This window comes from Phodopus roborovskii, unplaced genomic scaffold (assembly GCF_943737965.1).
Source record: "Phodopus roborovskii unplaced genomic scaffold, PHOROB, whole genome shotgun sequence".
In the NCBI taxonomy this organism is placed as follows: Eukaryota; Metazoa; Chordata; class Mammalia; order Rodentia; family Cricetidae; genus Phodopus; species Phodopus roborovskii.
This window is the reverse complement of record NW_026125052.1, coordinates 15,360,377-15,383,733: the sequence shown is the minus strand read 5'-3', so window position 1 is coordinate 15,383,733 and position 23,357 is coordinate 15,360,377. Positions and strand designations below refer to the sequence as shown.

At 48.4% G+C, this 23,357-nt stretch overlaps 2 protein-coding genes across 2 annotated transcripts; both read left to right on the top strand.

Moving 5' to 3' along the window:
• The first annotated feature begins 2,412 nt into the window (after nucleotides 1–2,412).
• Nucleotides 2,413–6,466, top strand: Krt35 (keratin 35). The gene is made up of 7 exons (XM_051176693.1): nucleotides 2,413–2,913; nucleotides 3,806–3,888; nucleotides 4,083–4,239; nucleotides 4,646–4,807; nucleotides 5,083–5,208; nucleotides 5,697–5,917; nucleotides 6,211–6,466. Exons 1-7 carry the CDS (start codon nucleotides 2,437–2,439, stop codon nucleotides 6,356–6,358), a joined length of 1,374 nt encoding a protein of 457 aa, XP_051032650.1. The 5' UTR covers nucleotides 2,413–2,436; the 3' UTR covers nucleotides 6,359–6,466.
• Nucleotides 6,467–12,335: 5,869 nt separating this feature from the next.
• On the top strand, nucleotides 12,336–19,332 carry Krt32 (keratin 32). Its single transcript, XM_051176682.1, is given in 8 exon segments — nucleotides 12,336–12,461; nucleotides 12,463–12,895; nucleotides 13,791–13,873; nucleotides 14,042–14,198; nucleotides 15,408–15,569; nucleotides 15,649–15,774; nucleotides 16,508–16,728; nucleotides 19,148–19,332. Coding segments are annotated over 8 exon segments (1,404 nt in total). The 5' UTR covers nucleotides 12,336–12,369; the 3' UTR covers nucleotides 19,278–19,332.
• Nucleotides 19,333–23,357: the final 4,025 nt, after the last annotated feature.

Genomic DNA, 23,357 nt, shown 5'->3' with positions numbered 1-23,357 from the left:
GTGGGACAGGTCTGAGGACTGGAGTCACTGGAGGGGCAGGGTTATGGTCTCCTGGCAGAGCCTGTGTGGACCTTGCATCACCCCACCATTGGGATTTCTGTGGGATTTGGCACCCATCTATTTATGCAGGGTGTAGATGGTGGTGGTGGGGTTTAACTTCAGGGACCCGCACATTTTGAACAAGAGCCATTTTTGCCAACTCTGCTATTCCTTGGCTGGCTACTGATAATGCCAGTCTCACATCTCATGAAGCTGTTATTATGAGGGTTGAGTGAGAGGATGTGTAGAAGGACTGAGCACAGGTCTTGGCACATACTGAGTGCTCAGTGGGCGATGGAAGTCCCAACTGCTATTGTCATTAATAGGGTGGTTTGGAGGTGTATTCAAAACTGCTACCAGCACTTGGTCCCTATCCAGGCAGCTCAGGTGGAAAGCCCCACCTAGGAAGTCATGTGACCCCTGAGGTTGAGTAGATATACAGAGTTGCCAGGCCTTCTTGCTGGGCCACATGGCTTCAGAGTTGACCCAATGAGAGCATATCTCCAGAAGACTATGGCTTAGGAGGGGGATGGGTGGGAAACACAAACACTCCAGGAGGCTCAACCAGGTTCTCAGCTCAGCTCCATCTTTGCACTGAGCCATAGCTTTCCAGGGAGGAGAGGCTGAGGCAGCCAATGGGACCCTAGGATTATGCTGGGTGTGTGCCAATCACACCGGGTTCCAGGGTGTGGGAAGGGTGTAGTGACTCATGGGAGTTTTATATCTGAGGGTTCCAAACCTATGCACCTGGCTCATGGGGTAGTGGACTCTGTGCTTGGAGTCTGTCCCAACTCCCTAATGACAGCTACTCGGCATTATCAAGTTCTAGTTCAACAAGACTGCACTTGAGAAGGGGTTGGCTGCTGCCACTAGGAGCCCTGGCCACAAGCAGATACTGTCTGAGCTTCTTCAAGTTCAGTTAATGCTTAAGGTGAACCGGGTACAGGCATTACTATTTGTTCTCACTACAAAAGAAGAAACAGGGAGACGCTGAGAGGTGGAGTCAGGTGATTCATGGTGGGGCTGTTTGAGCCCATAAGTTCCGATGTCATTGCCAAGTCAGGTTGCTTGTTTTGGGACCCCAGAGTGTGAGTCATGTCCTTGTAGACTCTCCTCCAACTCCTTTCTGTTTCCCATAGACTCTATCATATCAAGCAGCCTGGGACATAATCCCAGGTTTTGCCAGCCATAAGCTGGAAGTGCTAAGCAAGTTCCTATTACATCTGAGCTTCCATGTCTTCTGCTACAGGGTGGGGACCATGAGCTCAGGTCTGTAGAGAGCACATGGAGGAAGGTGCTCGACCCCATACCTGGCCACTGCTGGTCTCACCTCATGGTTGCTGACTAATAGGAAGATAGTAGGTGTTCTTAGATGAGTAAGCAGAACCCCTTAGAGTCCTATAGGCTCTCACCTGCAGCATTCCACACCCAATGCCATCGCTCCTTACCTTGTTTTCAGGGCTCACTTGTGTATGCACTGATTGGCCAGGTGTCTTATCAAGCTTTCTAGGCCTCGGGTCAGTCAGCTAGTTTCCAGAGCAGGGATGAGCCTGGGAGGCTCAGGTTTCTTGTACCTGCTGAGGAGATATATGAATCAAAAACTCACCTACCCTTCCATCAGTTCAGACATATTGAAGGAAAGCCTCCATTTCTAATTGGGCTTGGAAAGACATGTCCTCCTAAACATGGTTCTACATGTCACCAGGCTCAGGAACTGACTTCGAGTCATTTTGGCTGGAGTTGAGGCTATGTAACGAGAACAGAGCTACTGGCAATGAAGTAGAGGAGTGTCTGCCAAGGGTCTGTTGGGTTGAGGGCTACTAACTGTCACATTTTGTCCAGGACAAAAAGTTCCCCACGTCATATTAAAACCATAACAGTCCAGAGGAACCTGCAACAGTTGGTCACTATAGACACGTCTTCCAGGCCTATTCAAGAGCCTTTTATGTTCACCCAAACTTTAAGACCTCTGCCTTCTAGACACTTGTAGACTTGCTTTCCCTTCCCCCAGACAGACCATCAAAAGAGGCAAAGCTGAAGAAGGCAAGATGGTGGCTGGACTCCCACGCCTGCTTAACAAGGAGGCTGAGGTCTGGGTTCTGATGACAGGCCCCTTTGAAGAGCTGATGTAGACTGGGTCTTCCCAGGGTGTAGGGCTGTGGGGGTGAGTCTCCACATACCCACTTGTCCAACGGGGCTTCTGTTTTACGAGGCCAGGGTATGTTCACGGGGAGGCTAATGAGAGGTTTTGATAGAAAGTGGAATTAACTTTAATGAGGAGAAAGCACTTTGTAAGGGCCAACCAACGCCCACTGGGGCAGAGGTATAAAGTCAGGCTAGGGCGATGCTTCTCTATGTTGGGGTGTCTACTCTCAAGTATCTGCTTACCAGGCTGCTATGGCCATGGCTTCCAAATGCCTCAAGGCCAGCTTCTCCTCGGGATCCCTCAAGAGCCCAGGTAAAGCCGGAGGGGGCTGCGCTCGAACGTCCACGATGTATTCCAGTAGCTCTTGCAAGCTGCCAAGTCTTTCCCGGGGAGCCCGAAGTTTCTCCGTGTGTTCCGCTGGCCTGGGTAGAAATAATTACAGGATTTCCAGCTGCCTCCCTGCTCTCTGCCTCCCCATGGGAGGCTTTACCACCAGCTACAGCACCAGTGGAGGTTGGTTTGGGGAGGGTATCCTCACTGGCAATGAGAAGGAGACCATGCAGGTCCTGAACGACCGCCTGGCCAGCTACCTGGAGAAGGTGCGCCAGCTGGAGCAGGAGAATGCCAGCCTGGAGAGCCGCATCCGAGAGTGGTGTGAGCAGCAGGTGCCCTATATGTGTCCTGATTACCAGTCTTACTTCCGGACCATGGAGGAGCTCCAGAAGAAGGTGAGTGGTTTGGAGTGGCTTCAGGTCCAGAAGCTAGAACATGTGTGATAGCCTGGATCCCATGGGGGACTTTTGGAGGGAACAAAGCTTGTTCATAGCTGTAGCCTCTTCTCTTCTCCCCCCATGATCTTAGCCCAATCTATCAGATGAGAACACTCAAAGCCAGACTGGTTAAACTTGAATATGGGCTGTATTAACTAACTGGCTGTGTAACATTTGATACTACTGCTCATCTCTCTGAATTTTAATTGTTTTCCCCCTCCACCCCACCCAAGACAGGGGTTCTCTGTGTAGCTTTGGAGCTTGTCCTGGAACTTGCTCTGTAGACCAGGCTGTCCTTGAACTCTGCCTGCCTCTGCCTCATGCCACTACCACCCGGCTTAATGTCCTCGTTTTAAAAAGACAAATCACTTGGATTTGGTGTATTTAGTGAAGCTTTGTTTTCGCATCTGTAAAGCAGAGAAGGCGCCTTTTCTATAAGTACTCATTCCTGAAGGGCTCAGCTGTATTCCCAGAGAGCACTTGTGACCAGAGAACTAGAGCATAGCAGCGACATGCCTTGGGCCCACAGCAAGCCTTGTTGGTGGCGGGGGAAGGGGGGAGGCAGAAGGTAGGAGGAGGCTTCATATCCTCATGCTGCGTACTTCCTGCAGCATGCCTTTGCCTTTGCTACACATCATAGGCACACCACATGTGAAGGGATCTTGAGGGTCTACTGTCTGACACCAGCGCTCATCTCTCACAGAGTCCCATGCTGTTGAGATCCAAGGATGGGAATGTACCTCCTTCTATGGGCAACTCTACCTCCTTCCATGGGCAGCTCTTGCCAGACTCAGGGGGAAGCCCTCACCAACAGAACACCCTTTCTTACATGCCCTTCTTCCTGTCCCAGACTCTTTGCAGCAAGGCAGAGAATGCCAGGCTGGTGGTACAGATTGACAATGCCAAGCTGGCTGCCGATGACTTCAGGACCAAGTGAGTTGTCCTGCCAGTCCCTGGGCTGGGGCTGGTACAGTTGGATACTGGATGGTTGGTCTCAGGGTTTCAGCTGCACCCAGTCACCGAGGCATGAGGGCAGAGTTATATTACAGTACTGGGCCAGTCTGGATGGGGCTTGATTTCGATATAAACAGGGTCACAGGTTTGGGTGCCCTGCTATGTGTCTTCAGGTATGAGACAGAGGTTTCCCTGCGGCAGTTGGTGGAGGCTGACATCAATGGCCTGCGCAGGATCCTGGATGACCTGACTCTGTGCAAGGCTGACCTGGAGGCTCAGGTGGAGTCCCTGAAGGAGGAGCTGCTGTGCCTCAAGAAGAACCATGAGGAGGTGAGCATGGGGGAGGAGGTGAGCATGGAGGAGGAGGCGATCATGGGGCACCAGGTGATCATGGGGGACCAGGCGAGCATAGGGACCATGTGAGGTTAGGGAAGAGGTCAGCTTGTGGAGCAGATGTGAATGGGGGAGGAGGTATCCATGTAGGACCAGGTGAAGATGGGGAAGAGGTGAGCATGGAGGATCAAATGACACTAGGGAGAGGTGAGCAGAAGAGGGTGAGAATGGGAGGAATGGGGAGAGGTAAGTATGAGGGATAGGTGAACATGGCGGGGCAGGAGCAAGGGAGAGATGAGCAAGGGGAAGGAGGCGAATGTAAGGAGAGGAGGTGAGCATGGGAAGAAAGAGGTGAGTATGGCTGAGGCAGCCCCCTAGAAACAGACCCTCATCGGTGTCACAGGAAGTGAACTCACTGCGCTGCCAGCTTGGCGATCGGCTCAATGTAGAGGTGGACGCTGCTCCACCTGTTGATCTCAACCGTGTTCTGGATGAGATGAGGTGCCAGTATGAGACCTTGGTGGAGAATAACCGGAGGGATGCAGAAGACTGGTATGACACCCAGGTAGGTACCTGGGAGCAGTCAGTGCAGCAGAGGTGAAGCCTTCTAGACGTGCCCCTGGAGCTCTGAACGAGAAGCCAGGGATGGAGGGCTGTACCTCTGTTTCCATTCCATCTTATAACGATGCGGTCTCCGCAGCAAGCATGACATGAACGGGTTGGAGTGGGTAATCTGGAAGAACTTCCTTGACTTATACTCTTGGTTCCAAGTGATCTCTGTGGCCTTTGGAATGAGGCTTCCGGGTTCCTGATCAGATGCCGTGTGTGTATATGTTTCAGACGGAGGAACTGAATCAGCAGGTGGTGTCCAGCTCAGAGCAGCTGCAATCCTGCCAGGCAGAGATCATGGAGCTGAGACGCACAGTCAACTCCCTAGAGATCGAGCTGCAGGCCCAGCAGAGCATGGTGAGCACTGGGGTGGGGTAGAACAGCTGCCAACCTGAGCTTGGAGGCACACGACCCTGAGGTTCCACATGTTGGCCATACAAACTGATTCCAAGAGTCCAAATTCTTAACTCAGGGCTTCCCCGTGTAGAGAAGAGCATATGAAGGCCAGACACACATCACAACTGGCCTTGTAGTGAAAGACCAGAGGGTCTGTAGTACTTGACATGCCCAGGGAGCGATTCCTCTATTTACATAAGATCTACCTCCTCTGTAATTATCAGCTGTCCAGAGGTACCGCTAAGAAGGAGATGCTGTCTGGATCAAGGGGTTATAGGAGCAGGACTAGCTCACTTTCAGTGGTGTTTGACTGTGGTTTCTCCTAGCTCTGTGTCTCTCTTAAGCTTCCATTCTTGTGTTCTGAAGTCCCACTGAGACCCAGGTAGACCTTCCTCACTAGTTCTCTGGCCTCTAACCTCATCCTCTTCCCACAACCCTTGCCCTCCCAGAGAGATGCTTTGGATTCCACCCTGGCTGAGACAGAAGCCCGCTATGGCTCGCAGCTGGCACAGATGCAGTGCATGATCGGCAACGTGGAGTCCCAGCTTGGTGAGATCCGGGCTGACCTGGAGCGTCAGAACCAGGAGTACCAGGTGCTGCTGGATGTCCGGGCTCGGCTGGAGTGTGAGATCAACACGTACAGGGGGCTGCTGGAGAGCGAGGACAGCAAGTGAGTATGGCTGCACGCTCTCACCTATCCAAAGTTCAGAGGAGACCACACGGTGCCCAGGAAGAGCATATCCTGATTCAGGAACCTTGGGGCTTAGGGCTGGTCTTGGGACAAACTCTTTTGTATGCTCTAGCTGGTTCGGTTTTCCTCTCTGAGTTCCTGTGTCCCCTTGGGTAAAACAAGGAGACAGGATTTAAAAGGTACCATTCTGCTTGTATAGTCTAGGATCTGTTCAGTGTTATGGAAAACAGCAACTGGAGTATGACAGTAACCTGAATCTCTTTGTCTCCCAGGCTTCCCTGCAACCCGTGTGCCCCTGACTACTCACCCTCCAAGTCATGCCTCCCCTGCCTTCCTGCGGTCTCCTGCAGCACTGGAGCAGCTCGTGCAAACTGCAGCCCCCGCCCTGTCTGTGTTCCCTGCCCAGGGGGCAGGTTCTGAGAGGGACAGTTCCAGAGGGCCAAGGCCATTGCCTTCAGGGTTCTGACATGGTGTCTAGTTAACCCTAACTCTCACAGCCCTAATCTCTCCTTTCATGCTGGGCCCAGGTCCAGGCCCTGAGAGAGCTCCCTGAAAATATATGCTTAAAGTTTCTTAGACCCTGTCAACTAAGGCTGGTTGCCCTACAAGCCATGACTCCCCATCATTTCAATGGGCTCCAGGGTCTCTGTTCTGGGCCTATTCCTTGGTCAGTCTTTCTTTCTGAGAGTGTTTTCATAGGTTCTGAAATTTAATACAGTGTATCTGAGGGTGGGACAATAAAGCCATTTGCTCTGACTCCCAGTGACCAGCTCACATCATTTCTTTGTTGGCTTGTACCCATGTGGGGTTCAGGTTGACTGTTGGGCAGATGCATGGGGGATGTTTGACCAGGCGTGATCCTGGAAATAACAGGGTCCCCACGATCCTCACTCATTAGGGGTGGTGGTTAGAGGACTGCCATGTTTTTATTTTATTATTATTTTTTTTTTTTTGCCTGTGCATGTTTGGGGCAGTCTTATGTGTTCTTCCTCAGGCTTCATCCACTTTTTCCCACTTTGAGACAGGGTCTCTCTTTTCCCTGAAACTTGCCAAATAGGCTGGACTGGCTGACCAGGGAGCTCCAGGGATGTACTTGTCTCTGCTTCCCAAGCATAGGCATTACAAGCATGTGCCACCAAGCCTGGCTCTTTGTTTTCTTAAATGTTTGAGCTGAGGTTGTATTTGCAAGACAAGCATTTTGCTAGCCAAAGGCCTTGCTGTAGACGGCTTGGCTTGGTTTCCCTGATGAAGACCTTTCTGCAAGGTCCCGGGTGGTGATAACTGTTACCTACTTTCCTTCTGGTATAAATAGCAACCCTTGGGGTCATAGAATAGGCCTGGTAAAGGTTAAGTGTGAGAGAGAGCTTTGGGGTCACTTTATTAGCCCGTGTATGCTCCTCACAAAGCAATGGCACGTGCCCTACACCCAGGTTTTTAGGGTTCATTCATATTAACTCCCTTCTCCCCTTGCAGCCCTTTCCTGAAACTTCCAGTTTAGTAAATCTCATAATTCCTAAGTTCACAATTCCATTACACACTGGTAACAGAGGTTGAGCTTGAGCTGGAACTTCTACTTGTAACTAAGAGACTTTTGACCTAGGAGGCCTCTCTCTGCATGCTCTTGTCATCTAGTGAGGGGTGAGGCTCAGATGCAGAAACTCCCAGCATTCCCTACCCCACCCCACCACCTGTCATTTGTGTTCAGAATGTCTTTCCTCAAAAGATCAAGCAAAGCACCAAGTTCTTCCAATCCCAATGGGAAAGGGACAAAGGCGATGGTACACTTTCTAAGACACATAAGCAGGCAGATTGTCTCCAGAGGGACTTGTGCTCCTCAAAGATGACAAAGGTACCTGCTAAGGAACCCAACTGATGTTAAGAGGATGATCATGGTTCCAAGGTGAAGCACAGGATGGTGGGAGGACCTGGGCTGAGATATGTCCCTTCAGGGCATCAGAACAGCTCCCTCTGATCTGGGGCAGAATCTTCCCCTTTAAGCTCCCTGACAGGAGGGCCCAAGCCTTTGGTATCTGCCAGCCTATACTCCTGTCTTCTTGGAACACAATTATTGAATTTGCTGAGGCTCAGGCATCTGCTTCATTCCCTTTATTCAATAAACCCGCATGAGCATCAGTATGTGACAGGTAGGATGCTACCACAGATAGGAGATGGTCTACATGGAAGGGATGTCTTGGTATAGGACAGGGAAGATACCCACTTCTACTTACAAAAATTTTTATCTGTCTGTCTATCTATTCATCCATCCACCTACCCATCTATCTATCTATCTATCTATCTATCTATCTATCATCTATTTGTTTGCCTGTCCATGCATCCATCCAGCCATTCATCCATCCATCCGTCCGTCCGTCTATCTATATGTCTATCATCTATCTGTCTGTCTGTCTGTCTGTCTGTCTGTCTGTCCTATCTGTCTGCCTATCTATATATTTATCATCATCTACTTTAGTGATGGGAGAAGGCTATGCCATTTATGTAAGGAATGCAGAACCAGAAGATGGAGTCAGAGGGGCCTGTGACTCCAGGTCCACTGTGGTATACCAGCCTCACCACTGTGGGAGAGTACTGAAGGGCCATAGTCCCTTTCAGAGTCTCAGTTTTCTCTGAGGAAAGCAGAGCAGGTGACACTTACTATGCTGTAATTTCCCTTTAATAAGCATACAGCTGGCATCTGCAAACTGGCCAACACTGACTTGTTCTTCTAGTTGGATGCTCTGAGGGGGGGGGCATCTACTTTTCTATGCTGGAATTTCATTTTTGAGGCAGCATTTCCAGGCAGCCAAATATATATATATATATGAAGTTATGGGGCTGAAGAGATGGCTCAGCGGTAAAGAATGTTTATTGTTCTTACAGAGGACTGGAGTTTCATTTTATTTCCAAGCATCCATGTCAGGCATCTCAGAATCCTGGAACTCCAGTTCCAGGAGATCCAATGCCCTCTGGCCTCTATGGGCATCTCATCCACAAGCATACTCTCCCATTACACCTATTTTTTTTTTTAAATCTAAATGAACCAAAGACAAACCAAGAAGTTAAATATGTTAGTATCAGTTTTAACACTGACAGCCATGGCCAACAATTTGCTCTTTTAAGTTACATGTGTGTGTTAATATCAGTTTCACCTCTGAGAGTGTGGTCAGCAGGACAATTTGCCTTGAGTACAGGCTCTAGTGAAGTCTGTTTTGTATAAGTCACACTCTTCTCACGGGTGTCCTTAGCATCAAAAGCCCCTTCCAAACCATCCTAACTCTCCCCCAGATGATGCCCTTGCTTTTAAATTACAATCCTGTCTCCACAGAGCCAGATGTTTTCACCTTTGTCTGTACACTGGATTGACCCAGAAAACTTAGTAAATATAAACCACAATGCAACCAAATAAAAAACAGAAAATAACTCTTGGCTGCTTTGGTACCCAGAAATCCTGATTTAGTTGACCCGAGATTTGTCCTCATACTGGGATGTCTGAGAGCTGTTAGGCTGATGGTGATGTAGAGCCTGGGCTGCATATCTGTGCATTTGTTGGCAGACTTTTTGGTACTATAACTCGGGAGCCCAGGGCAGCTTTATCTGCTTTCTAACTACAGATGCAATGTTACCAGCTGCTTCAAGTCCCACTGTATGGCTTCCCTGTCATGATAGGCTATCCCCTCAAAGTGTGAACCAAAATCAACTCTTTCCTAAGTTGCTTTCATCGTGGTATTTCATCACAGCAGAAAGAAGAGCAACAAGAATAGGGACTGTTGTAGAATATTATTTTAAGATGTGTCATGTTTGTTTATATTGTGGAACATTTGTTTAATGATGCAAAGGTATGATACATTCTCTTACATTGCATTTGTTTAAGCCCATGAAGCTGTGTCACTTTGCCTGTCTAAAACACCTGATGTGTTTAATAAAGAGCTGAATGGACAATAGCAAGGCAGGAGAAAGAATGGGTAGGGTTGTCAGGTAGAGAAAATAAATAGAAGGAGAAATCTTGGAAAACAGGAGTTGGAGGAGCAGAGAAGGACAGGAGGACACTGGGGGGTCAGCCACCCAGCTACACAACCAGCACTGCAGTAAGAAAGAAAGAAATACAGAAATAGAGAAAGTGAAAACCCAGAGGCAAAAGGTAGATGGGATAATGTAAGCTAAGAAAAGCTGGCTAGAAACAAGCCAAACTAAGCTCTGGCAATTCATAAGAAAGAATAAGACTCTGTGCCTTTATGTGGGAGCTGGGTGGTGCCCCCCCCCCAAAAAAGTAAAGAGTGTAAAAAAGCAACCAAAAGAAGGGACAAAGTAAGTAAACTAATGTTGAGTACCAGGGGCTGTGCCTGGCACACAAATATCTCCAGTATCTGTGGGTTCTGATGTTGCGGGGCTGCTGAGCTGTCTCATCTCAGGTGGCTGGTGCTGCTCTCTTCCCTCCTTCCATCTGACATCACCAGCTCCTCTAACCTGTCCACTGAGGCAAAGCTACAGGAATTATGGTTGTTCCAGGGGATCAAACTGGAGGATCTTTTTTCTTGGGGGGAGGGGAGGGTCACGAGAGTGGTGCTGGGACCCCTGCTCTCTCTCACATGTGCCAGGCATGCACTGTACCACTGAGCTGTATCCCCATCTCCTGAGAGATCATTTAAATCAGTTTTCATGAGGAAACTGAGATTCAGGGAGACAAGGTGACTTTTAAAGGTCACGACATACATCAGAAGGCAGGATTTCTACTGTGTGGCATTTCCTGTCCTCTAGCCAACACTTTTGCAGGAAGTAATTAGAAAGGTAGGAAAGCGCTTACTTACACCCCAACATTGTACTGAGAATGTGATGGTCAGTCTCCAGTGACAATGTGACGAGTCAGAATCACCTAGGAGACACACCTCCAAGGGTGTTTCTATAGTTCAAGACCCATCTTGAACATGTACAGCATCTGAGGGTCTAGGGTTCTGAACGGAACAAGAAGACAGCCAGCTGAGTATCAGCATTCATTTCTCCCTGTTTTTTTTTTTTTGACTGGATACAATGTGACCAGCTGTCTCAAGCTTCAGCTTCCATATTTTGCTTGCCATGATGAAATGTGATCCCTTGGACTGAGCCTTTCTTCTTTGAGTTGTGTTTTTCAAGTATGTTGTTACAGCAGCAAGAAAAGTAACTAATACAGGAGTAAATACAAAGGAGGTGATAGAAAACGTGTGGTGTGCCAGCCCACGGAGTCCACAGCTGGGACTGAAAAGCATGAGCTCACCATGTTCTTTTAAGGCAGTGGTTCTCTCAACATGTGGGTTGTGACCCCCTTGGAGAGTCAAACGATCACATATCAGTCATCCTGAACATCGGATATTTACATTATGATTCATAACAGTAGCAAAATTACAGTTATGAAGCAGCAATGAAAAATGATTTTATGGTTGGGGTCAACACAGCAGGAGGAACTGTAGTAAAGGGCCACAGTATTAGGAAGGTTGAGAGCCACTGCTTTAAGAGAATGCTCAAGGCTTGTAACTAGGGACAACGTCTCCCTGTTTCTTGGCTTAGCACAGAGCATCCTTCTTCAAAGACCTGATTTACAGGGCTTCCGCTACTGGGGTCCCAAATTGAGCCTTCCTTGTGCACCACTATAGAGAGTAAAAGGAGAGCCAATTCTAGCTTATTCAAAGTCACTTTTAATAGATGATGGCTGAACATTGCATGGTGGCAGTGATCTTCAAGTGGCAGGCCCAGAGAGAGTCAAGACAGAGTGTCTGCCCACTGGAGGTGTTCACGACATTGAACTGCTTTTCCAAGGAGAAGGGCCTCACCTTTCTGTTTCTCATCTGCATTTAACTGAGAAGCCGTCTTAGCTGCTTAGGTGTTTCTGTCTCCATTTCTTCCTCTCCTCCATGACATGCCTTTTCCATAGGAAGAGCTGCACTCTGAAGCCTCTGCTCTCTTTCCTGTCTCTCCAGATTTACACCTCTGTATTGAGGCTGCTTCTGTCACCCACACATTCCCTTGTGAAGAGGCCAGGTCTCTTCCCACGTGGAATGCTTTCATTAAAGGGGCATCTACTTTTCTGCAGCCTTGCAGCCTTCCCTAGGGCAGTTGCAGGTGGGGGCCCAGTGGGCAAGGTCCATGGCAACCCAGGACAAGCTGTGGCAGTACCCGCTGCCACACCCTGGTAATGAGGGCCCAGGTATTAGGACTGGTCCTTTGAAGATGTGTCTTGATGCTCTCCCCCTCTCCCCCCCCCCCAGGTGACCAATGACAAGAACCTAGAGTCCTACTTTAGCCAAATGACAAGTTTGGCCTCTTTTTATGAGGAAAGGAACTCCTTATTGGAAACCAAATTACAAATTAATTATCAGCTTCCTCTGGGACTGAGTGTAAACATCAACACTCCCACTCCTCTGAAGAACCCCTTCACTCCAAGAGTATAAAAAGGCCTGGGCAGGATGGAGGCTGTAGATACCCAGAAAGCTGCTAGGGGGAAGGACCTCCCTAGCATGACATCCAGCTGCTGTGTCACCTTAACAGCCTCTCTCAAGCTCTTCACAACTTTCCTCTGTCTATTCCAGTAACATGGGCAGCAGGCCGGAGCTGTGCTTGGGGTATGTCTGCCAGCCCCTACAGTGCATGCCCTCCATTTGCATGCCTAGCCCCTACCGGCCAGCCAGCTGCCTCTCCAAGACCTACCTGTCCAGCTCCTGCCAACCCAGCAACCGCCGGCCAACCAGTTGCATCTCCAGCTCCATGGGTACCTATGGCCTATTCTGTGAGGGCGCCTTCAATGGTAATGAGAAGGAGACCATGCAGGTCCTGAACGACCGCCTGGCTAATTACCTGGAGAAGGTGCGGCAGCTGGAAAGGGAGAATGCAGAGCTGGAGGGCAAGATCCAAGATGTCTACCAGGTGCAAGTGCTGACCATGTGTCCCGACTACCAATCCTATTTCCAGACCATTGAAGAGCTCCAGCAGAAGGTGAGGGTGGGTTGTGAACAGACTAGCTGGGAGAGGCATCCAGAAAAGCCAGTACTCTCATTAATGTATCCAGCTATGCTAAGGGAGAAGAGACCTCCCCGGGGCATAAGAATATCTCCTAACTTGGACACTTAGAGTCCTTAGTGCAAGAAGAGCACTGTTAACAGGCCTGCCATTGACATACTGCATAGGTTTGGGAGGCCCTTTTCCTTTTCCAGATAATGGTTTCCTCATCTGTAGAATGGGAAGGGTAATGGTCCATATCTAAATGGGGTACTTAAGAGAATTCAGTAGACAACGGAGGTCAAGTGTTTGGCACAGCCTCTGTATCTGTTGAGTTTTCAGTAAATGTCAAGGACTTGTCTGTCAGACAGAATTGGATTCTTTCCTTACAAATTGCTCATGTCATTTGTAATGAGGCATTTGGTGGATCTCAACTAGCTTAAGACAGTCCTCCACAGACAGGCCCATAGACTAACCTAATGTAGATAAGACCTCACTGAAGCTCTCTTCCTAGGTGATGCTAAGTTGTGTTAACAGATGTGGGACAATGCATTTCACTGCAGGTGGCACCATTCCCTAGGCAAGGATTGCTGAACTGTGTAATAGTAGAACAATAAAGCTGGGAACAAGAAAGCCAGCCAGCCAGCCAGCACACACCTATGCATTTATTTCTCTCTGTCCTTGACTTTGGATGTGATGCGACTAGTTGTTGACTTCCCTTCAATGATGGACTGCAACCGGAATCATAAGCCAAATAAACCCTTCTTCTCCTATGCTACTTTTTTCTAGAGTATTTTATCACTGCATCAGAAATGAAACCAGGACATCTTCTTTATGTTCTTTTCCTTCTTTTCATACTGCACTGACCCACATTGTGTGCCTTGGTTGGCAGGTTCTGTGCACCAAGGCAGAGAATGCCAGGATGATTGTACATATTGACAATGCCAAGCTGGCTGCAGATGACTTCAGGACCAAGTGAGTCTGGCAGGGGCCTTGTAGGTAGGGAGTCTTTTCCTCATATACTTTTGGGATAGCTCTCTATTGGTCTCATACAGGGTTGGACAGAGCCATATCCTTCCTTGAGTTCTATATATAATTAGTTCTACCCCTCGGTGGCTGTTGCTGATCCTGACCTTTTTGTAGGTATGAGACAGAACTGGCCCTGAGACAGCTGGTAGAAGCCGACACCAATGGCCTGCGCAGGATCCTGGATGAACTGACCCTGAATAAGGCTGACCTGGAAGCTCAAGTAGAGTCCCTGAAGGAGGAACTTCTGTGCCTCAAGAGGAACCATGAAGAGGTGAGATGAAAAGTAAAGAAAAGCAGTTGTGGGACTGGGATGCGGCATGGGGACAACATGGGGTTTGGAGGTGGGTAGGTGTGGGTTGAAACTGCCAGGTGGACCACATATTGTTCCTGTGACTTTACGTGATTAATGTATGCTTCCTGATACCCATCACTCATGAAATGGGATTAACTACCATGCAGAGTTACTGGGAGGATTTAATGACACTGTGTGGATCCTGGATATGACCTAGGCCTTGGGCATAAAACACCTACCTCAGAAACTCACCTCTTTCTTCTGAAATTCCTGGACAAGGGTGACTGCCAAGTTTCTCTAGCAAGGATTCATTTGTCTTTCTGGTGACGGCCTCATCCCAGAGAGATAGTGGTGCAGCGGGGCCTGGGATGGTTACGCTTTGGGACATACACAGAGACTGTCTCTGTCAGGCTGCCTGCTGGGTGAGATCCTCCTCATCTGAGGGTTGCACTTTGCTGTTTTCCATCTCTGGTCCATCCCTGTCCTTGCCCACCTCTTGGATCTTTTGTCTGTATATCAGATACATAAGCTTAAGTCACAGAAACTTTTCTTTCCCCCTTTCTCACAAATGCTGCAAGGACCATGGTGCTCTGGTCTTCCTTCTCTGGGTTGACGCTCACACCTTTCACTCAGGATTTGAATGAACAAGTGTCTCTACATTCTGGCTAGGCTTCCTCAGGCTTAAATGTAAAATAACAATCAGTCACCATGCATTCACTGAATGCCCTAGGGCACCTGACTCATCCCACTTAAACCAGAGAGTTGGGAACTGCACCAAGAAGTCACTAATGAGGCATTATCGCACACTTGGGCATCCTCAGTGACAACTTTCTCTCGCTGGCAGGCAAGCCTGGGGAGGAGCCTGCTCACATTTAGAACTCGAACCAAGTAAATCAGGCTCTGGGGCCCTCCCTTGATGAATTGGGCTGGTAGCATGATGAGGAAATGGCAAGGGGTATGTGGGTTCCCATCTTAGTCCAAATGGATCAAACCAGTTACCTGTCACTTGCATTCTGCCCATGTGACAGGAAGTGTCACCTGGGATGTTCAACTGCAGCTGGAAGACCCCTGAGACTCTGCAGGGTAGGCTTCCATCCGTGAAGTCCCACTCCCCAATGCTGAGCTACTCGGCATTCCTTGTTATTTTATGTATTTTTCACACTTGCCTGGGGTCTTGTGTCTTCTCAGGAAGTTGGTGTCCTTCGACAACAGCTTGGGGACCGCCTTAACATTGAGGTAGATGCTGCACCCCCTGTGGATCTGACCAGGATGCTGGAGGAAATGAGATGTCAGTATGAGACCATGGTGGAAACCAACCACAGGGATGTGGAGGAATGGTTCAACACACAGGTGGGTGCATCCCTTTAAGGAGGTTGGGCTCCTCAGGGTCCTAAGGACCGTCTTAGCCATCTCCTTTTCATTACTTCAGATGGAAGAGCTTAACAAGCAAGTGGCCACAAGCTCTGAGCAGCTTCAGAGCTACCAATCAGATATCATTGATTTGAGACGAACGGTCAATACCCTGGAGATTGAGCTGCAGGCTCAGCATAGCCTGGTGAGTGCTGCTGGCAGGTGCCTCTTAGCTCTGGATCTGGGAAAGCCCTGTGTATGGGTTGCAGGCCTTTTAGGAGGACAATCAGATTCAGCCACCATGGGGGTATCCCATGATGACTTTTTTGGAGGGAGATTTCTCTCAGGAACCAGGTCAGAGATAAAGGGACATTTTCCATAGTGCATGTCAAACATGATTCCTCCAACATGTCTATTATCTGCTTAGCCCGTCCTTCTAACTCCTTGTTCTCAGTGTCACCTATAGAGATAAAATAGTCCTCACACCTCGGGAAAATCCCAGGAGTCTAGGGTAAATCCTAGGAATCTAGAGAAAATTCCAGGTGTCAGGATTATTGGTCTAGAGTCTAGACCAATGGAACTATAGTCTTTGGCAGCATCCCTTGGGCCTGGGTATTTTTTAAAGGGCTCTCATGTGAAAACCATCAGAAAGACATAATGTCATATTAGAATACTTGATTAACTCAGTTCCAAACTGTGTGGAAGGAACCAGGGACATAGGCACAGACTCAGGACTTGGGTTCAAACTCTGCTCCTACCACACACCTGATGCCTTGCCTGGAGTAGATGACTTGACCTATTTCTATACTTCTGTTTCTACACTGACTTAGAGAGATGGGCCGTTTGCAACACCAAAGACTTGGCACTTCTCATGTCTTTCTGAACCAGGCCATGGAAAGCAGCTGCCTCTTCATAGTTGTGTCTTTCCTTTGCCTTAGAGAGACTCTTTGGAAAGCACACTGGGGGAGACGGAGGGTCGATTCACCTCCCAGCTGTCCCAGATGCAATGCATGATCACCAACGTGGAGTCCCAGTTGGCCAACATTCGCTGTGACCTGGAGAGACAGAACCAGGAGTACAAGGTGCTGCTGGATGTCAAGGCTCGGTTGGAGTGTGAGATCGACACATACAGGGGCCTGCTGGAGAGCGAGGACAGCAAGTGAGTTTGGAGGGAGAGGCTCTGTAGGGTGCCCACCAGGACTGGGTGGGGCCTAAGACGCAAGTCCATCTACCTGTACTCAAAGGACACAAGCTTAGAGTCTGTCAAGATTAAGAAGCCACCAGAAAGCGGGCATGCTCTAAAGGAAGCCAGGTGATGACGTTTAGGCCATCATCTCAAACCTGGCCCAGAGGAGGCCATTCTTCACCTTGATCTGGCAAACTCCTTTAAAGAGCCTACCATGTGTCAGGCATCATGAAGGATACTGAGATAGATGCTGGGAAAGAATTTGTCTTCAGACACCTGTCAGGGCACAGCCAGCCAGACCACTGGAGGTTGCTCTGGGGGTAGGGGAGGAGTTCTGGGGCTGTTGGAGAGACAGGAGGTAGCTTAATGTGATTGACTCTGGTGGACAGCAGGGCAGGAATGCTCAGCTGGAGCTCATCCATGGATAACTAAGAAGGACACACTGAGGCCTTTGTTGTTTGAGGGAATGGTAGAACCTGAGTAATTGCTCATCTCCCCACTGGCTGGTAAACATCTGGAATGCAGAGACTTGGCTCCCTGGACTCAGTTCATGGCAGATGCCTGATACATGGTTTTTTGTCTGAGACAAAGAAAACTTAGATGTCCTATTGGGAAGATTATCCTGAAAGATGCAAGAAGGGCTGAGTGGGAGGGGAACCAGGCAGTTACAGTGTTCAGGAGCAATGGGGAGATCACTGGAGGTATCTTTCCCTACTGTCATGCAAACAGGATCAGCAGGACCTGGTGGCTGTCTGGATATAGGCTGTGTGGTCATCGGGTGTGCTAACAGCTGTTGGAGAAATAACCCCCCCCACTCCCCACCCCTGCCAAATTCCTGTATGTGTGTACACATATGCACATATCTATATATATTTGAATGTGGATGTACATGTGTTATAGCATATATATGTCGTGTGTGTGTGTGTGTGTGTGTGTGTGTGTGTGTGTGTGTGTGTAGGGCAGAGGATGACCTCCGGTTTCCTGTTAGATTGAGACAAGGTCTCTTGCTCACCATGATATACACTAGTCCAGTTGGCCCACAAACTGCTGGAGATGGTCTTGCTTCTGCTTCACCTCTCACCATAGGAACACCAGGACTACAGACATGTGCTACGGTGTCTGATCTTACAAAGGTTCCAGGGATCCAGCTCAGGTCTAAACACTTGTATGATAAACCCTTCACTCGCCGAGACATCTCCCCAGCCCTTGTAGCAATTTCTTGTCCAGCATTTAGTCTTGTTTTTCTAATACTCTTAATCTTATTCCACTGAGGCAAGTGTTGTAAACTAACGTTTGCAAGGACCAGGCTGTTCACATCCACACATGATGTGGGATCTGTGGGGGCTGTGGCAGCCAGGGAGCTTGTGCTGTGCTAAAGGAGGGCATTACTGTCCCCTTATGGCCGTTTTCACCACATAGGATGCAGATCCCAGGCTGCTGGTCTTCCAGCTGCTCAAGGAAAGCTGGGATTTGTGTTTATTCCAAGTGTTGAAAGTTTCCAAACTTAAAATATATTTAACAAATTGAAAAAAAAAAGTGCCAGCTACATTAAATCCATTTAAGAGTGAATGTGACCCTTAAACTACAGGTTGGGTCTCTGAGCTGTTCGGTTGCTGCTCAGTGTCCAGTTTCTGGTTTTGTTCCCCAGCCTGTCAGTCTCGGAGATCATCCTGTTTCCTTCTGCCATGTGACTCATCCCACATCACTTTAGATTTTCCTCTTATTCAACACACTCATATGAAGTGCCTGCTCTATTCCAGGGACACAAAGAGTACACGCCACGACTGTTTGGTAGAGGAGACAAACTACATGACCCCGCTGGGGGATTTAACACCTAGAGAGGGGAGGGTTCAGGGGTGATGCGACAGTTAGTTGAGCTTTTAAAGAAGAGAAGGGGTTGATTAAGTGGGTGGTCATGGGAGAGAGTTGTAGAAGGTGACATGTGTCCCACAGCCTGAGCTAGATAGCTCATGGAGGGACTGGCAGAGGGCTAGAGCTTAGCCATCAGAACTGTGAGGAGAGGTGGGTGTAGGATGCACACATCTGTTAAAGACGATAATGCTTGTGTCTCAGTTAGGCACAAGTGGGAGCCACTGAAAGTCTAAGGTAGGGGCAGGATGTGATTAAATTACTGTCTACTGGAGATCGCTCTGGCCATCCATCTGCCGGGGGTGAGAAGGAGAGGCAAGAGCAGAGTTGTGGGTAGGGAATCAGCTGGAAGGCCACAGAGGCAGCACACACAGGCAAAGATGAGGGTGACTGAAGTAATGAAGGCCAGGTGGAGGAGATGTACAGCGGGGGCCATTAGAGGTGCCTGAGGGTAGAATTGTCAAGGTCTTTTATGAGTTGGGCACCTCCACTAATTCTTCCCCGCTGTGACTTTTTCTCCCAGGCTACCCTGTAACCCTTGCTCCGCTGCCTCCTGCCAGCCGTGTGCACCCTCCCCTGGGGCGCCTCGCTCAGTCTGTGTGCCCCGCACTGTTTGCGTGCCATGCTCGCCCTGCCTTCAGAGCCGCTATTGAAGCTTCCATGCATCCCTCAAAGTGTGGATCCTGGAGGGACCTGAGTTCTGTGACCCCCCCCCGCCATCCCCCGCCCCCCCCATGCCTCTTCATGCCAAGCCTGACCACAATTCTGAGACCATGAAAAGAGTGGGGCCAGCTTAGACAGCCCTGAACAAAGCCAGGAAGTGGACACCGGCCACCTGTTCCGATTCTACAGGAAGTGCCCTCGCCCCCATTGCTTCAATACTGCCTTCTCTATGTCCCTGGGCAGAAGGTTCTCTTTGGTGATGTTTCTGGCTTTCTATGCTTTTTTCTCGGAGTGCATGTGTTTTCAGTTTAACTGCAAATAAAACTTAACTCAATGGCCCTGTAAATTTGTATTTCTTTGCTTCTCACGATGGTGTATTCATGAACCAGCTTTATTCATTTGGGTTCAAGAAGAGAGTGTGTTGTATTCTCATGCCTCTTCTTTTAAAATGATCAGTTATTTTTAAATGAGTGTTTTGCCTGTCTTGCATGTATAGGCACCACATGCATGCCTGGTGCCTGTGGAAGCCAGAGGAGGGTGTTGGATTCTCCCATGGAACTGGAGTCACAGATGGTTATGAGCCACCACTGGGCCACCTTTCCAGGTCTCTCATGGCCCTTCTTGTTTCCACAGACTCAAGGGATAGTCACTAAGAAAGGCTTGCCTGCCATAACTCTGTTCAAACCAGAAAACCACTCCAGAGCCAAGCAACAAAAGAATAAAGAGAGAAGCGAGGTATGGCCATGCCAGAAACCAAGGCAAACAGCTGCAATTGAGAATAATGCCCTAATAAACGGACCTCCTTGCTCCATCTAGCTGGCATGATGTGGCTGTATATCCAATAGGCCTTCAGGGAGTGCTGCTGGGTGTGGGGTCTGCATCAGAGGCTGGCTAATCCAACAATGGTCTCTAGACACTGCTAGTTTTGCCTCATTTAATCTTGCAAAAAAAAAAAAATCTATAGAAAAGGTACCATTATTTCACCCATTTTTAAACGGGGAATCAAGGGTTAAAAGGTTGGCCCAAAGTCGCACATTTATTGAGAGATGCTTGATTAATTCCCATTCGGAGTCTTCAGTGTTTGCAAACTACAGTTGGGTATGGAGGGAAAAAATGCAAGCGCTCCTCACTATCTGGACACTTCTAATTAGAGTGGGGAGCTAAGAACAGAGCATCTGAAGCCCCACTCTGTCAGCAAGGATCAAGCCATCACAGTTAACAGCAACAGTGATTGCCATCTCGCTTCCTTTTTGGCTCTACTGGCAATTGCATGTTATAGGGTGTCATGCATTTAGGCAGGTGTTCCATTGTGGTGATACATGCACCTCCAGTCCTCCCTTTAAAAAACCATTCTTAGCAAAGTCTCACTAAATTGCTCAGGCTTTGAACTTGCCACCCTCTTGAGTAGCTGAGATTATAGGCCTGCACCAGCATCAGTAGGGTTGGTGCTATCTCTTATGGGGCACGTAGTATGCATTTATATGTCCTGATTTGCTGAGGACATCATGAAAATGAACACATGCAGTAGTTCCTGTGACAACCTCATAAGGTGTTGCTGCTGTGTTCATTATAGACACAAAAAGTCAGGGCACAGAGAAGGTTTAGATCCATTGCCCAGGATTACATGCAAGGAAAAAGTTTTGAACCCAAGCCTAGCTGTATGATATCATTGTTTTAAATACCATGTGAATTCCTACCCAGAAGGAATAAACACTGGCAAAGATTGGGAGGAAGTAGGTTGTGGGTACCAAAAGGCTTGTAGCCAGTGAGATTTGAGATGGGCTGGGGAGGTTGAACAGGATCTACAGAGAAGAGGTATGAGTGTGGGGTCTTTAGGGAGGCAATGGTCACATCTGGGAGCCCTAATAGATGGAACAGAAAGCTCCTAGGTGAACAGTTACTAGAACTAGAACTCAAAGGGAGGAAGACATTGGGCTGTGGGCTTGGGTACCCATAGAGAACCTGTCTTCTCTTCCAAAGACAATGGGAGGTCTGCTGCAGGATTTGGGTTCCACAATGACATTACCAGAGTGGTATCTTAGAGCATTTCACCAAAGAGCATAGATAGGATGTCTGAGAGGCAGGGCCACACACCAGCAGTCAAGGAGGAATCAACAGGGTCTTGAGCAAGGTAATCAAAGCAACTCTGGAAAAAAGGAAGGGCTCAGTGTGAGAGACTCTGACTTGGCAATGACCTGGCCATGGCAGGTAAAGGAGGAAAGAGATTTCACTCTCGGAACATACAGCTCTTCCTTAATGAGTCCAGTGAGTTTTTTATTAAGTATTTGTTCTCTGTCCTTGCCAAGAAATCATGAAAAGTAGGCTGGTTCCCATAGCGGCCTGGGGGCTCTCCAGACATGATCCTGCATGTTCGCCTGGCAGACAAGGCCATTAGCCTGACAGCAGAGACACAAACACACTGCTGGGCTGGCTGTAGGTCCCGGTTAGTAAGTAGATGAAGTTTCAGTGCCGGCAGTGCTGAGGGAGAGGGGCGACTCAGAGTTGGATTTCTTCATAACTGCGCACAAATCAAGGATCTTTCCTCTGTAAAACTGTCTTACATTGTCCTTGGTTTGAGACACTTATATAGAATATACCAAAACTTTGATTCTGGAATCCTGACCTGTTTTGTCCAATTTGCTTGCCATACATGCTTATTTAACTTTTAATTAAGTAAAATTAAATAATTTTGGGGAGAAACCAGACCCTCTTTTGCAGTAACCCCATGAGGCTGTGTGTGCCTTGTCCCAAATGCTACTACCAATCAGAACAGTGCAGAAGTTGAATGCTCTCACAACCACACAAAGTGCTTTTACTCTGAGCTGCTCCAGACTGCCAGACCAGAAGGAGCCTTCCAGACAGACCATGGGTCCCAGCCTCTCCCATTTCACAGACAAGCAGTCTAAGACCCAGAGGGAAGGAAAGATATGTTCACAGACACACAACCAGCAGGACAGAATGGAAACCAAGCCATTCTAGGCCACACCCAACATGTCTCCAAGTTCTTTGTGACTTTTTAAAGCACTTGAGGCTTATTATTATTTCAGGTCAATAAATATTGCCCCCTGCCATCCTTTGGTTCCCTAAGAATGGAGATATTCTCTCCAAGATGTTGAAAATTCCCTGGAGGTATAGCTTCCTTAAAAGAAGAAGGAAAACAAAACAAAACACAACAAAAACTAGAAACCACCCCCTTCAGATCCTTGCATCTTTTCGCTCAGGGTGAGCACATCCCTTAGGCTGAGCAGGAAGAATTGTGTAAGGAGTCCTAGGTGGGCTTCGAGTCCCAGGTGACCATTTGGGAACTTCTGCAGGCTCCTTTCCCCATTGTGTATTGTCTAATCCAACCAAGACTTTGTCTTCACACCTGTGTCAGTGTAACTCCCCAAGACTTGTCTGACCACTCAGACGCCTATTAAAGTTTTAAAAATACAAAACCAGGCCCCACAGACCAGGGCCTGGAATATGCTTCCTGCTGTAAACCAGTAGCCAGCACTCTCCATGTCCAACACGTTTGTGACCCTGCCTATCCTGTTTCTCTTACTAAGGGTCAAGAAGCCATGGGCATGGGCTTTGGGAAATATTCATGCCCCACTAGCACCAGGACCTTCTGGCATGTTCCTCACACAGGTTCCTCAAAGGAACTCCGTCCTCATGACAAAACCTTTGAGCTTCATTAACCCTGGTTTATAGGAAACAGGCAGGGGCACAGCAAAGTAATGAAACTCGGTCATACTTGATGTTGGGAGAAATCCCCACAGATGGTTAGGGTCCTCTTGGAGTGGGGTTAGATAAAAAAAGGTGTGGTTTTCCAAAGACTCACTACTCTCCAAAGTCAGTCTTGGCCTGGCCCTTGCATCCACCGTCCTAGAGAAAACTTCCTCTTTTGGGGGTGAGGGCCTGTTGGCACCATTGACCATCTGGCTCAAGGGTGACTCTTTGTGAAAGATCAGAAGTTGGACACAGTGTTTCAGAGATGGTTTGGGGATCCTAAATTATAGAGTAAATTTTTTTTGTCTCTTTTGTATCAGAACATTTTATAATATGATAACACTACACATTCCCATGTT

What these genes read in the sequence shown, in the direction of transcription:
- Krt35 (XM_051176693.1), top strand. Translation starts at nt 2,437, where the DNA reads ATGGCCATGGCTTCCAAATGCCTCAAGGCCAGCTTCTCCTCGGGATCC. An exon ending in TGGAGGAGCTCCAGAAGAAG is followed by an intron (nt 2,914 to 3,805) that starts GTGAGTGGTTTG and finishes TTCCTGTCCCAG; the next exon opens with ACTCTTTGCAGCAAGGCAGA. An exon ending in AAGACTGGTATGACACCCAG is followed by an intron (nt 4,808 to 5,082) that starts GTAGGTACCTGG and finishes TATATGTTTCAG; the next exon opens with ACGGAGGAACTGAATCAGCA.